At 37.0% G+C, this 15,358-nt stretch overlaps 2 protein-coding genes across 22 annotated transcripts in view; both read left to right on the top strand.

Moving 5' to 3' along the window:
* The window catches only part of LOC104597613 (Pentatricopeptide repeat (PPR) superfamily protein), a 42,324-nt gene extending 38,533 nt beyond the window's left edge, over positions 1-3,791 (top strand). For 11 of the 21 annotated variants that reach the window (XM_088892021.1, XM_088892019.1, XM_088892014.1 and 8 more), the window contains 3 exons: positions 2,336-2,404; positions 2,546-3,117; positions 3,264-3,791. The gene's annotated coding sequence lies outside the window, so the exon portion shown is untranslated. The remainder of the gene's footprint in view (positions 1-2,335; positions 2,405-2,545; positions 3,118-3,263) is intronic. The other 10 variants (XM_088892020.1, XM_088892017.1, XM_088892016.1 and 7 more) reach the window with 7 other exon arrangements.
* A 3,337-nt stretch (positions 3,792-7,128) lies between these two features.
* Positions 7,129-8,569, top strand: LOC104597615 (uncharacterized). The gene has a single exon (XM_010259264.3). The coding sequence runs from the start codon at positions 7,337-7,339 to the stop codon at positions 8,276-8,278; it is 942 nt and encodes a 313-aa protein (XP_010257566.1). The 5' UTR covers positions 7,129-7,336; the 3' UTR covers positions 8,279-8,569.
* The last annotated feature ends 6,789 nt before the right edge of the window (positions 8,570-15,358 follow it).

The following is a 15,358-nucleotide window of genomic DNA, read 5'->3' as shown; positions in this document are numbered from 1 at the left end:
TTTCCCAATGACTATTCCATTGGGAATCAGCTGAGGGTTTTTTCTCTCACATGTTTCACTTTCTTTTTGGCTCTAAGAAAGACCTCCATTGACTTGGCCCATGGCACATAATTTTCACCATTCAGCTTGATGGAAGTCATTTGTTGATTCAGAAAATCAGGGGGAATCATAACGCTGGATTTCTTTTTTCACTATTCTCTCCTAGGGTTGCCATGGGTAAAAAAAAAAACTTCACTTCACAACACCACACTATACCACAACCAATCAACTACGACCAAAACATGTGCTGTAATTAATTTTCAGCACTATTCTCACACATATCACCCACTTCTATCAACAAGAAACACAGACAAAAGCTCCGAAACATGTGTTGTAACAGGTTTCAACACTGTTCTCACACTTATCACTCACTTCCATTAACAAGAAATATCCAGAAAATCACTTCTTATACATACCTGTTAATAGGCCGGCTACAAAAAGTCCAGAAAACCACAACTGTGACCTTTCAGATCATTGAAACAACCCACACGAGCTGCTGCACACAAACTGATCATTGACAGTCCCTCTTCGATACATCGACTAGAGGGTTTCTCTAAAACTCCACTGAAACCACACCTTCTACTGCAACAGGAGACATGGATACCTCCCTAGACAAGAAATAATAACTCCTTTTTAGTCTCTCTTTTATCCTCCAAGTATTCACCAAGAAACCTAAAACTCAATGTGCTGAAGGCGCTAAGAAGAGAGAAAAAAAAAACTGGGAAGAAAATCAGGGCTCTAATACCATGTTAGTTATTCGACCAGACCTGATTTACTTCCTGAAATAAAAAGGAAAATAGAGAGGAAGAAGGGAGAAAGAAGGAGAAGAGAGAAGGGGAGAAAGAGAGGAGAAGATGAAGAGATGGTTCGGCTGTTCTCAGAAGAGAAAAATCAGTCTCCCCAGCCAAGCAAAACAATATATATAAATTTCTAATTAAAAGTACAATGACCTTTGTGCCCCTCTATATGTATGGAACACTATTTGATTTTGGACATAATAGACAAAACAACCTAAAGTAAAACACTATGAAATGACTCAAATTCCCCTTGACTGTCAACTCTAACAAAACCACAAGCCCGAAATTGAACTAGCATGCATTGAAAGCAAAATCTAGACATCAATCTTGATTCTTTTTTTTTTCTTCTGGTAGACTAGGATCCTAAAACTCAAATTTGACAAGACTTATAACCAGGAACCCTCCTTTTTTTTTGAGAAAAAAACAACATCCATTATAATTTAAGACTGGTAACTAAATTTCAATCCAAGTGCAAAGCCAACATCTAGAGTTGAACCCCAAACACAAAGAAAGAACCTGATATGTGACCTTGTGATTAAAGCTACTAAAAATGTTAGGACTGCCACACCATAAAATCTAATTGATGGAGATTAACAACCACCTCTTCATATAAACCTGAATGAGTAGCAATTTTTTTCTCAAATTTCCATGCAAGCAAGAAAAAAGGAATACATGCATCAGGTCCGGGGAACTCCTTTCATTAATAACAGATTGCATGATCATTGTTTGTCCAAACAATTATGGGAAGAGATCTGTTGCTAACACTATCTCCAATTTTAATGTAAGATGGAACACGGACTTGGTTCATTGTGCGAGATGACTAATCAAAATTCAAATTCATATGTTCACTCTTATACTGCATCCTACTATCCTAACAAGCAACTAGACAACATATTTCCTGATATGGCTCCTAAACGATATGACCTATGTACAGATTCCCCATATATATACCTTGTTTTCTAATCCAAAGGTTTCATAAGATACAGATTCATGTGAAAATATCATTGTTGTTATTGTTTCTAGAGTAAAGGATTTTGAAGTTGTAAGTGAACATAAGATTATAAACAGCTCCTTTGAGCTCCAACATTCCCAATTTACAGCCTCCATGAAGTCATAAGATTATAAACAGCTCCAAGTCCCAAGAATCTCATACTAAATTTTTTTGTGCGTCTTAGATTCACTTTTAGACAAATGGGAGCCTATTAGGACTTCAGCCATCAAACCCCCCCAGATTTTATTTTTTCAAACATTTGAAGTTAGAATCTCATATGTCCCTCTAAGGATGTGTCACATGATCTTGCAAGTTACACTGTTAGGTCCACATCCCAAATGGGTATCTGTTTTTAGGAGGTGTTTGCCAATATGTATGATTTTGTTTTCTAAAAGAAAATGATCTTCCAAGTTGCAAATGATTTTCAATTTCTTCTGACACACATTAAGGAATTGATGCAAATTGGTATTTGATTTTTGTGTTCTAATTCTTTTGGTTGAATTTCCAGCCATTCTACATAAAGCACACCACACCAAAGAAGCTAAAATTCTCACCAGGTCCCGCTACCAATGTCAAGGTTGTTGCAATACTGAAATGCACCAAATTTTTACCATCAAATTATTTTTCTTCTTCTCTTGGTTATTTTGTTCCCTGCACTTGTCCCGTATTTTGAAAGCACAATGTATCAGATTTTACAACAATGTTAACAAAATTGCAGGCTGTGAGAAGTGATGAAGAATGTTATTCAAGGGGATGATGATACGTGGAGTCATGGTAACTGATTTTCTTGGGGGCTTGCTTCATGTTATTCAAGCCATGTTAAGCCAACCTTGCATTTTCACTTGATATTACCAGGTTAAGTCTCGTATACTATAAGGAGTATTCTCTTCCATGCATCTCACGTTACTGAGTATAACAATGGGTGCACCCATTTATTATAGGGTGTTGGGAGCCACAACTAATCAGTTTTAAGTGGTGGAAGAGTTCTGCAAATACTTGTCCTTCTAGTAGGCTTCTTTACAATGGCTGTACTACCATTTTTTTTCCTTTTATTTAGGACAGTAATTTTGTATGCAAATTAAATTCTGCTACAACTTAAAGTAAGTTTGCAAACAGGTTGATAATAAACTGGATGATCTAAAGCTAACTATCGAGTCCACAAACAAGTCGTTGCAAGAGCTTCATCTATCCCAGTGTCTGATCTTCAAGTAAGCTTTTCGAGGAATAGTAGGCCTTAGTTGATTACTTGCCGAGTTCCCCATGCGCGTTTTTCCCAAGTGTGGACTGATGGTAACCATATAGATAATGTTTATGCCAGCTATGGCAGTTTGATTCTTAGTTTTGAACTTTTGATGATCTTTTTCTGAGAAGCAAAAACTGTCTGATCACCCATGCTCAAGATTATTTTCTGAAGCGTTTGCTGTGTGTGCTTCAAGGTCTTCAAACTGCTCATGGGCCGAGTCTGACTTCCATGTGCATCCGTTGTGACGGTTTGCTTCGTTTTTTTTTATAAAATGGAAAATTAAACAAGACACGGGAGGGTTCTGCCCCTTAAATCAATAACTGCCTAGCTCTTATTCAAGTTCTACAAGGGGTCTCTGCTACTGATGACAGTAATATTTGGTTAGCTACTAGTGTGTTGCTTGGATCCATATTAGCCAGTCATCAAAGAATGTGGTTAATTCTTTAGCTTCTATGTCCAGTTCCAAGGGGGAATGATTTCAGATCGTGCTAGTTTGGCTTTCAAATTTGTTGTATTCTTTGAGTTTTCACACTAATATGCAAAACTATCTTGTTGATTCCAGTAACGAATGATATAGTAGTTTACCAAAAAAAAATTAAATTTTGATGAATTCTGTAATAGGGAAGTTGTTCCAGATTCTGTTAATGTAGTATTCTTGAAGTGGGTTAAGATTGTTAACCACATTGACACCAGTGAAAATGCTACCCAAAGCTCTCATGTATGACGTGCGCCTAATGTCAGCAATATTTCGTTCAATTGACCCCTTATTCATTTCCAATAATTAAATTACCTTATAACCGGATTGACATCTAATTCAATTAAGATTTTAGTATGTTACTATTAGTTTGTATATTCATGTCTACAAAAATGACAGTTGTTTTTCTCATAGGCTTCTCTATAATAGTTAAACTACCTTTTTCTGAGATGTTTTTTTTTTTTCCATTTCGTTCAAAGTAATATTGTAGAATTAAATTCTAATGATTTATATGGTGGGGAGGTTGTTCCAGATACCATTAATGTAGTAGTTTCTCTCATATGTGATGCTATGTCACTTTTGAATGTCACTAAGATTTCGTTCAATTAGATCAATTTTCATTCTCAAGAAAAAGATAGCCTTAAAATTGGAATTACATCTAATACAATTAAGATTTCAGTATCATGTGTCAAAAAAAAAACATAGCATATATTCATTAATAATATATTATAAAATTATCATATATTTTTAATTCATTTTGTTGACTTTTTTCAATTATTATTATTATTAATATATTATTTAATATCTCATTTTCAAAATTCTCATGTTCAAAGCATGTGCATTTTCCTAGTATTTAAAAAATAAAATTAAAGAAAATTTTCCACCGGTTTTTCTTGCCTAACCAAGGTGGTTTCCCTACCTTTTCCATAGACCAAACAATGGATAAGAAAAACTGTTCCCTTTCCCTCCCTTTCTCTTTCCTCCCTTTTTTTGGGATAAGTAGACTGTACTTCCCCTCAGAAATCTAAAATTACAGTCACCTCTTAATCTACTAATAGCCCCCCTTATAAACTGCATCCCCCTTCTTTTTATGCAAAACACAGCCTAAACGGCAAGGCTCAAGACTAATGGAGCGGAGCTAGAAGCAGTAATGGAGGAGGTAGCAGCAGCAGAATGCTTCTAGCAAAGAGAACCAGATCCTGATCATGAAAATGCACCAACCATCAACCAACCTCTTTTGATGCCCAAGTCAAACAGAAGCTTTTTTCGAGGCTAATGGATTGCAGCTGTGTCGATCCAATGTTAGCGGGTTCAAGGCACCTTGAATTGATTCTATTCTCATAGCTGTGTGGCCTTCATGTTGGTACCTTGGAACCCCAACTCCTTAAGCAACTAATTAAAATCTACGCCCCACCCCACACATGACACCCCATGGCTTCCACTTCCTGAGAGGCTTCTTTTGCTCATCTCATCCGGTAAGTGAATTATGAATAGGATATTCAAGAAAGCTTTCGAACTGGAAAGTCTGGATAAACTTTGCAGTTCTTTTGGAGTTCACTCAAATTAATCAAGTATAACAGTTAATAAGCTTTCATTTTTTGTTGGTGATCAGAGGTGGGACTTACCAGTTACCACCACCCTTCTTGGAACCTTTCTTAAGTAATTTCTTTTGAGCTTTAACAAGATGCATAATTTGTGGTTGGAAGAAACTGGCATGGTTACTACATACACAATGTTAACGGAGGTGGCGTTGTTATGAACTTTTTCACAATGATGTCATGTGTTAAATCAAATTCGGTTGCAAGATTGCACGTCTCATTGTGTTTGGTTTTTATAATTTTTTTTTTTCAATTTCACACTAAACACATTTTAGCTTTCAATAGAGTCCGTTTGGTTCATGATCAGAATCTGAATCGGAATCGAAATCTTTTAGAATCAGAATTGGAATGGTCTATTCCCATAAGCTGTTTGGTTCTGACAAGAATGAGAATGGGAATTGGAATCAACAGAGATGGAATTTCATTCCCAAGGGAGGGGTAAGGAATGGCCATTCTCTCAAATGGGGGAATGTCATTCCATTAGAAATGGGAATGAGATTCTAATTCCATCCAACCAAATAATTAAAATCATTCCAGACCCCTATTCTTGTAAACCAAACGGGACCTAAGTTTTAGAGGGTAGGGATCTGCTACCAACAGAATGCTCCCAACACTGTCCCAACGGAGGCCACTGCATTCAATCATGGGGAGACGTTTCCAACGTGCCTGTAATGGCTTGTTGGGACAGTTTGGAAGTGTTTGTTGGGGGCGGATCTGAAATCAGTTTTAGAAGTCCCCCTCCATTGGTTTGTCCACTCAAAACAAATCAGATTGTGATCAATAACATCACAAGTCGATGGACGATTGTTGAGCTGTGAGTATTGTTTTCTCTGTGTCAACTTCAAAGGGAGCATAAAGGCATAAGCAACTGGAAATTTATCCGCAGCAGATTAAGTACATGAGCTGGAGCACTAACCCGAATATCTGCTTTAGAATGTTGCCTATTCGTGTATATATTGGACATAAATTTGATTTGGATAGTAGTCGTACAAGACTGCAAAGACTCTCTAGATTTTGAACAGATAATGCATTGTTTGATAAGGGGTTGAACTGAATGACTTATTGCTTTGTTTTTAGGCTGCATTTGATAAATTTGATAAGATTGAAAATGCAAATATGTTTAATGCAAATGGAAATATGTACGTTCATGAAAGTTCAAAGTGGAGTTGGTTTTGCATTTACAAGTTCTGTATTCTTACCAAGCATATTTGGTTGCGATAAGTACAAATACGGTTTCCAAGATTGGAATCTACTTTTTTTTTTACACCAACAAATTTTCCTCTCATTTTAAATGCAAATGTCAGGGGTAAAAAAAACAAATTTGTGTCATTTTAGTATAAAAAACGTATTCTTATCAAATGCCTATAGTTTGCACTTTTATATAGTTAGTGGATAAAATAATTAAATACTCTAGTGTATCTATAATAATCAACCCAACTTCAGCTTCAGCTATTGAAGAGCTCACAATCTCCTTAATTAACAAAAGAATTTATTTTATTTGTTAATGACTTCCTTTTTCTTTGGTTTATGCTTCCCCTGCAGAAAAAGATCTGGCATAGGCAAACAAACAAAAGATAACCCACCTTCTAATGAACCGATTGATTGGCTTCTTCTGTGATCCTAAACTATAAAAAATACCTGCATCAATGAGGATGGAACCAAGTCAATGCGTGTACACATGCATTTAATTCAAGAGCATGCACAAAAATGGTCTTGCTTTTTGTTTGTTGGATTGATCCAAACTCTGCTTTGGGTATTAAGAGAATGTGTTGTTTGCATTCAAAAATATTGCAGTTGAAAGAGTGTGGAGCCAAACCATCCAACTAATTGCAGCTCGGATTGGCCATATCCCCAAAGTAGAATTGATTAAGCAATCCAAATTAACCACTCTACTAACAACATCTTTGCATCCATCAAGCAAGGGAAAGCGTATGAGAATGAGAGGAAATGCTTTTGGCATCACAACCCAATTTTGGACAGGGCCTAGGCCAAGCCTAGAATCCCGGCCACAGCTGTTCAACATTCAAAACCCTCAAAGAATCCTCTAGACAGCTCCCAACACCTCCAAACCCTTAAAACCCTCTCTCTCCCTCCTCCATCCTCATCTCCCAAACCCCATTAGTTCAATTTCCTAGAGCTATCCTTTCCCCTCTTCTCTGTCCAAGGGGACACAGGAACTCATAGAACCAACACATGGGCTCTTTGGTAGGGCATGTAATCCCCGGATTAGGTTTCCTTGTAATTGGATTATGGCACCTCTTCAACCTCATCAAACTCCACGCGCTCAACCCAAAATCCTTCACATCTTCTCCTTGGTTTCCAACCTCAAGAATGAGATACTTAGAACTCTTCTTGATCATGGGAGGTAGCTGCACCTCTATAGCCATGGAGCTCTTTATCGGCCCAGAGAGCCACCAGCCATTGGACTCTGATGGAACCATCCCAACCACCCACCTCCACAACTTTGAGCATGCCTCCATATCCCTCTCCTTCTTCATATATGCAGCTTTTGCGTTTCTGTTCGATCAAATTCAACCAAAAGCCCACCATGGGATCACCCAGCTGCTAGGAGCACTGGCTTTCGCCCAAGAGCTCCTCCTCTTCCACCTCCATTCGACTGACCACATGGGTGTGGAAGGCCAATACCACCTGCTTCTACAAATCATAATTCTCGTATCTATGCTCACCACTCTTATGGGAATTAGCCTTCAGAAGAGTTTCTTGGTGAGCTTTGTCCGGTCTCTTGGTATTTCCTTCCAGGGCATTTGGCTTATGGTCATGGGCTTTGCTCTCTGGACCCCATCGTTGATAGCAAAAGGGTGCTTCATGAACTCGGAAGATGGCCACTTTGTGGTGAGGTGCGAGACTGATCATGCCCTATACCGAGCTAAGGCACTGGTGAACCTTCAATTCAGCTGGTTCACTGCTGCAGTTGTTGTCTTTGGTGTTTCCGTTTATCTAGCTCTGACTGTAACTTACACCAAGAAAGTTTGGTATTGGTCTCTGGGTAAGATGGAGGAAGAATATGATGATGATGATGACGACGAGTCACGGCAGAAGAGCAGACCTGATGAATCCAAGAGTTTGATTCACATGGGAAAAGGATCAACACCAGGGATGGACATTGAGAGGTAGACAAGAAGTTAGAGGGGACCTGGATGGAGGAGTTGATTATTGATCATATGTCCGTTTGTTTATTCAATAAGCCCCTCGGAATAACGGGGTTGTTGAGAACTGATATACCAATAAGAAGAGTGGATAGATGTACTGGGGGGAAGGTTTGAAATTGTTTGGCTTTGTGTTGATAGCTTTTAGCTGAGAGTGAGCTCATTGTGTTTGAATGTATATATATAAAGAAAGGCAAAGAGGACAGGATTTATATTTCCTTTAAAACTAATAAATTGTAAATTGTATTGCTCTCCAGAATATTTGTGTTTGAACTTCTATATATCTATGTATATCTATGTTCTATGCCCAAAGACGCTTGTTTGATTGCTAGGTGGCTGCTGCGAGATCAAATCAGCCCTCCACAACGTCCCACAGCACATCCCGGCCATGTATTGGGAATATCTGGAGATGTTCCCAATACACGACGGAGATGTGCTGTGGGACGTTTGTGGGGGGCAATCTTGTAGGGGGCTGATTTGAACTCGGCTGCTGCTGCTTTTGTCCGTAAGCATGTCAGTGGGTCGGGTTAAGTGGTAGACACACCCACTAGGGAGAATGACGGTTCAACTCAGGATCAGAATTTTTAGGCCAAAAGTACAGTTGGGGTAGGTGCCAACTTGGACTTGATGCCAATTCATGGGTGGCCGGTGTATAGAGTGGGGGTTTTTGACATTTTGAATGTTTATAAATCTACGGTGGAATTCAGAAATCAGAATTGGGCCTGTCCGTACTTTTCCGATATTATTAAGCCCCGTTTGGCATGTCTTTTTGCATGGGCTGTTGGTTGTTTAGAAGCCTGGCAGCTCGCGTTTTCATTTTTTCCCGTTTGGTTGGGAGAAAATCTAACCGTCAAAAGACAGCATCCTAAAAAGACGTAATAAGCTCGATTCGAGCTTATTTTGGGAAGCTAAAAATGGAGTTTCTCGCCTTTTTTCATCTCGTCTTCGCAAGGATGGACACACAAAAAGATGCACCTCCATCCAAACAGTCTTTGAGCTGTCAAGATTTTTATGTAAAAGCTCATTGCATCTTTTGACTGTCAGATCTTCCAGAAGTTCTTTCAAAAAAGACTTGTCAAACAGCACCTAAAGTTAGAGTTGGGTTATAGCAAGGATTGAAATATGTATCCATCTGTATCGATACATATCGATACTACCCGTGAGACACAAATGTGCATGCGCATACTCTTCTACTAAAAAAGAAAGCTGCAAGGATTCAAACCCACATCAAGAGCTAACTCAACTAAGAAAGAGCTTAACATCCATGTCTATAAGCCACTACACCACTCTATCTTTTGTGTTTATGAGTAAATGAATATAGCTTTTATTTCTTTATTACTTAAATGTAATTCAAATAAATAATACATATTACAGTTAACTCCAACTAAAAATAAAAAATGTAATATTTAAAATTAGTATTTTATAAAATACTGGAAATGAATAATATATCAGATCCACATTTATATCAAAATATTATTTGAATCTCAAAAAAATTATAAAAATATAATATTAATAAGAGAATAATTATTTTAATACTTAAAATTTATAAATTTGCACATGATATATATATATATATATATATTAATTTATACTACATAAAATCATATTTACTATTTAGAAAATAAAAAATGTTTACAAAATATTCAAGAATATAATCTTAAATTTAATCTATCAAATCTACTAATTACATTTATACCAGAAAAGAATTTTAATTAGAAAATTATAGGAATAAAAATATAATAATGGATTAATCATTTTAAAAGTTAAAATTTATGAATATGCATATGATATATATCTTAGAAATTTTAATAAATTTGATTTATTTTAAGTTGAGATTATAAATTTTATAAATTATTAATGAATATTTTAATTTGCATAGAGATTTTAATATTTAGTTGACCTCTTTGTTAATGTAAAAAAGTAAAAATAGTAAAATTGAAAATAATTGATATAATAATTAAAATATAATAGGAAAATATGTTTTGAATTTTGGATTCTTGATTGATACATTATCAATAAAATTGTGTGATATCTATGCATCATATTATATTAATTGTAATATATTTTTTCATATACACCATTAAATATATTTTTTCTATGTATTTATACATTATTTATGGTTATTTGGCCTTAAATTTAATATTATTATGTATTATGAAATTTTTATGTGTTTCTCTAGCATATCTATATTTTTCGTTCGTATTCATGTGTTTTCAAAGTGTATCCGTATCTATATCTGTATCCAAATTGTTCAATACGATACTAAATATCGATACTTTAATCCTTGATATATAGATTTGATTGAATACTAGCACACTGTATATAGGATGGATGAGGCTGGGTTCCATACTCCCTCTCTTTTTAGTTGTATCCGATCACAAGTTTAATTTGAGCCAAACCCATACCAAACTTCTTTAGACTAGTAAACATTAAAGAGAAGAAGACTTCTTTGAATGGCGATGGGATGTCCTACAAGCAAAATCTCTGCACATACTCTCCAAGCATGTGAATTCAGCCATGCATTAGAAACATCTTTCAATGAATTTAAATATAGGATATATTTCCGATGTGTCACTGGATGCTGTTTGTATAGAGTTTTTGCTTGCAGAAGATCGATTTGGGCTCCTTAGGATGCATATGGCCATTGAAATCAAAATTTAATTTCTATGTGGAATCCTAAGATGGTGAATGCCATGCATGCTTAGCCAAATATTATGCTGTCAAAACCCATTCAATTGCTGCTTTTGATCTCAATTTTTTTAGGCTCTTGACTGATGGAAGATTAATTAAGGACAAGTACCATTACAGCCAAAAGCATTCTCAAGGCCAATGGACCACACGGTAACTTCCAAAAACCATTCAACTGCATTCTTCTCTATGTTGGGTATGCTTTATATCTTGGATCAACCCTCTCCATGTCATCCTCTTAGGTATCCTATAAGGCTATAACTGTCTTTGTGAGACTCATCAAAGTGATGGATGTGGATCTCATTTATTTTTTGTGGTATACCATTTGTTAGATACAACATGGACGATAGCATTAAAATTATAAAAAGAGAAAGAGCCATCTCTTTCTTTAGAGACTAGAGATTTCATAGTCAATCAAGTCTTCTTGGCTGAAGACTTGAAGTTTCGCCCTCTTGGTTGAAATTTCCTTGAAATTTCAGGCAATTGAGGACAACGTACATAGGATTTCTTCATTTTATTTTGTTCTTTTGTTTTGATAGATGCCATTTTATTTTGTTCTTTCCTTATCAATTCCGCAACGTACCCTCTTAAGTAAATGATATAAGGTCATTGAGTCATTCAAGTACTTGTTTTTTATTTTCTTTCTTTCAATTTAAAAGCTATGGATAATGCACATTTGTAAGTATTAATCATTTATGATATATGGTATTTGGATTTAGCTTTTATGATATATACAAAATTAAACACAAATATCTGCTTTATATAAAACAGAGATAAGTAAATATGCAATTTTTAATTTTCATAATTAATAAGATATTAGGTGCAAAATGGGATTCATACTAAACATAAGACTTAATGAAAATAAACTTATAAAAGTAAGGTGTTTTGGTATATAGTACATTGCACAATTGTTCAACGTTCTGAATATCCATACAAGCCAAAATGTTGATTGGGGTGTATTGGCTTGTATCATTGGGCACTTTATGTTTTTTCTTTTAGTTTTTTCAATCCGGTTCAAGGGGTCGGTTTAAGGCACGTCTACCTTAAAGATGTCACACTCCAAAACATCTACTGTAAGGGCATATTGAGGGGTCACTAATATGATACATATGAACTAATACACACGTTAAGAAATTTTAGTCCTTGCAATTGTTTATTGTAATTTAAACAAAACATACAAACACTACTAGCTTGGTGCTGCATAAGACAAGGTTTTTAAAACCATATCGGACAAGGAACTGTTCTGGGTCTGGTTTTTAGGTCGAATGGTCCAATTGTATGGTCCAAACAGATGACTTATTTTTGACAAAATAATAAAAACAAAATTAAAAACAAAAAACAGCCAAAACTGTTATCCAAATTGACGGTTCAACTGTTCGACCACCCAAATCAATGGTTTTTGGACAAAAGGCAATTTTGGGGTGAAACTGAACCGATCAAATTGAAATTATTGGGTTCCTCAAGACCCTGTATATGTAACTTTATGCAAAAGGTGGTATAAATGTTTGAACTCAAATCTGTCCAACCAAACATGATCTTGGTACCATGAAGTCAAAATGTTTATATGGTTCTTACATTGATTCAAAAGGGAAATGCAACACCTTCATTTCAAATACCCTCAAGTTGAAATTATTCTTCTTGGGAGAAAAAAAAATTCCTGTCCACATTCTACATCCTCAGGCACCTCAGCAATTGTCCCACAATTTTAGTCCATAAGAAACCAATGCAACAATAATAGTGTTAGAGAGAGCCGAACACGGATGACCCGATAGTTGACGTCAGTGTTTTCAAAACCGGACCAGACTAGAAAAATTGGAAACCAGTCACCTCACCGGTTCTATTTCACACCAAAGCTGTTTTTGATAAAAAAATTGTTGATCTGGTCAGCGAACTTCTGACCTAGGTGGTCGAGCCGTTGAACTGCCGATGCAGACAACAGTTTTTAGCTATTTTTTTGTTTTTTTTAATTTTAATCTTTTTAATTTTTTATTAGAGTGAGTCATCTGTTTGGACCGGATGGTCAGACTAATCGACCCAAGGACCAGAGCCCATAACGGTTCCTTGTCCAGTCAGGTTTTAAAAATCTTAGTTGAGATGGTCACTTTGACACTCCTTAGGCATGGGATCACTTGCCATTAGACCTGTTCATGGGTCGGGCCGGGCCAGGCTCGGGCCGGGCTTTCACTTGTCACTAATGAAAATATACTAGGCCCGAGCCTGAGCCCGGCCCGACCAACGGGCCTATAACTTGGGTCAAATTCAAATTAGAATTAAAAATTCATATAGTATTTTTTTTTCTATTTAAATGAACAATGGGCCTACAAGATGGTATTTTTCCCTTTCTTTTATATTTTAAAACACAAATTTACATTCTTAAATAAAAAAATTATTCAAGGGACATAATCACATAACTAATTTTAAGTTTAATATTAGGTTGGGCCGGTCCGGGCTCGGGCCGGGCTATTTTGACAAAACCCGAGCCCGGCTCGAATTTATTGCGAGCCGGGCTTTTTGGCCCGAATTTAAGCCCGCGGGCCTATAAGCATGTTCAAGCCCATCCGGGGGGTCGGGCCGGGCCGGGCCGGCCTGTTGGGCCACCCGGCCCATGAACAGGTCTACTTGCCATCCCTCTGGGTCGCCGCTTATTAGGCTCTTTATAATATGAAATTGGATTTGGTCCTTGCAAGCGCATAGACATGGCATCAGCCATCATATCTCCAAATGGGTTGAGAAAATGGATTTGAAGAGGAAAGGAAGAAAGTGGACCCAAGAAGGCGCTATGTATTCTCTGGGGAGGAATCGGCCCATTTGTAGTTCTTGCCCCAAAATTAGTGGATTGAAAGAGATTAGGGGGACTGAGAAAGAAATTAGCTGGTTGGTAAGGTCTCCTATTAGTCATAACAGAGACTTGGGATCGAATTCGGCCTGCACCTGAGTTGGGAGATGGGCTACCTTCATTGTGTAACCCTTCAAAAGAAATAAGAGAGAGAGAGAGAGATTATTGTGTCATTTCTTATCTTAAGGACTCATCTCCTTTTTGTAATTAAATATGAATATTGAGTTTTTAAGTAAGTGACAAGTCCTTAAAATATGGAATGCCAAATGCAGATGGGTGGAGAGAGAGAGATGGGGTCGTGGATCTTTGATCCCCCTCTCAAGCATGGCCCCTCTAGTAAATTTTGTTGACTCATCAAATCTTTTAGATCGGACCAAATGAACTTAGTTGGGTCAACTGAGGGGTGGGGAAATGGAGACCGGATCTGCTCCTTACACTTGGCGCCTTGTAGGCGTGAGGCGCCTCACACGCACATCCTATCATGCATTGGAAACATCTCCTATACTTATTAGTTATTATTCACGGGAGATGTTCTCAATGCATGGTGGATGTGCATGTGAGGCGCCCATTTGTGAGGAGCAGATCCCGTCATAGGGTAGTGCTCCCAATGTGCTACTGGGTTAGTGTGGGGAGCAGACATGGTTTTCTTTGACATGTCAAGTGGGTTTTTACATACACTTACTTTGTGCCAGCCTAATTAGGCGGTATTTTGTGTTTCTTTTGGTCCAATGAAAAGCTCAAAAGACCAAAAAAAGGTATTTTCCATGGTTTTTTAAAATGACCTAGAGATCGAACCAATCAGGGGTCCGGTTACTGGGTCGAACTGTTTGCCCATTCAACCTGAACGGTCAACCCATTCTGATTAAAAAAATGGTCAAAACCGTTTGAACGGTTTAAATAGTTTGAACGATTAACCACCTGGGTTAGCAGTTTGTTGACCAAAATCAACGATTTTGGAGAAAATTGAAACCAATCACCTGATCAATTCCCGATTTTTCCAATCCAGTTTTGAAAACCATAATATTTTCCCGTATACTGAAAAGACCCAAAGACGAGTGCAATTAAAGGCCAAAATTTGGGCAAATTCAAATGAAGTTTTTGATATTTATATACTGAAAATAGCTTTCCCAGCTGTTTTTAACAGCCCAATAGGCCACAGTACTTATCAAATAAGTTCAATATATTTTTTCATCTACTCGACTGTTAAAATTAAAAGATATTTGCCAAACATCACCTTAACATTGGCCCTTGAGAATGCTCCAGCCATGACACGTTACAATGGACGTGTGGTAAAAGAGTAATTGCAGTCAATTTTCTTTTTACCAAAAACACAATTATAGGGGCCAAATGGGTTGACGTATCATGCCTAAAACGTTCCCAAATCCCAATAGCTCAGGCCAAGAGAGAGAGAGAGAGGGGGCACAGCTCAAGCTGTCAAGCGTGGACAGCCAAAATTGTATTCCTCTTTGGCCAGTGGCCTCTTGTATTTGCACAGAAATTCTGTTTATCTGATATATCTCAAGT

Source organism: Nelumbo nucifera, chromosome 7 (genome assembly GCF_055504915.1).
Source record: "Nelumbo nucifera cultivar China Antique chromosome 7, China Antique-T2T, whole genome shotgun sequence".
NCBI lineage: Eukaryota > Viridiplantae > Streptophyta > Magnoliopsida > Proteales > Nelumbonaceae > Nelumbo > Nelumbo nucifera.
This window is presented reverse-complemented; position numbering and strand designations above follow the sequence as displayed.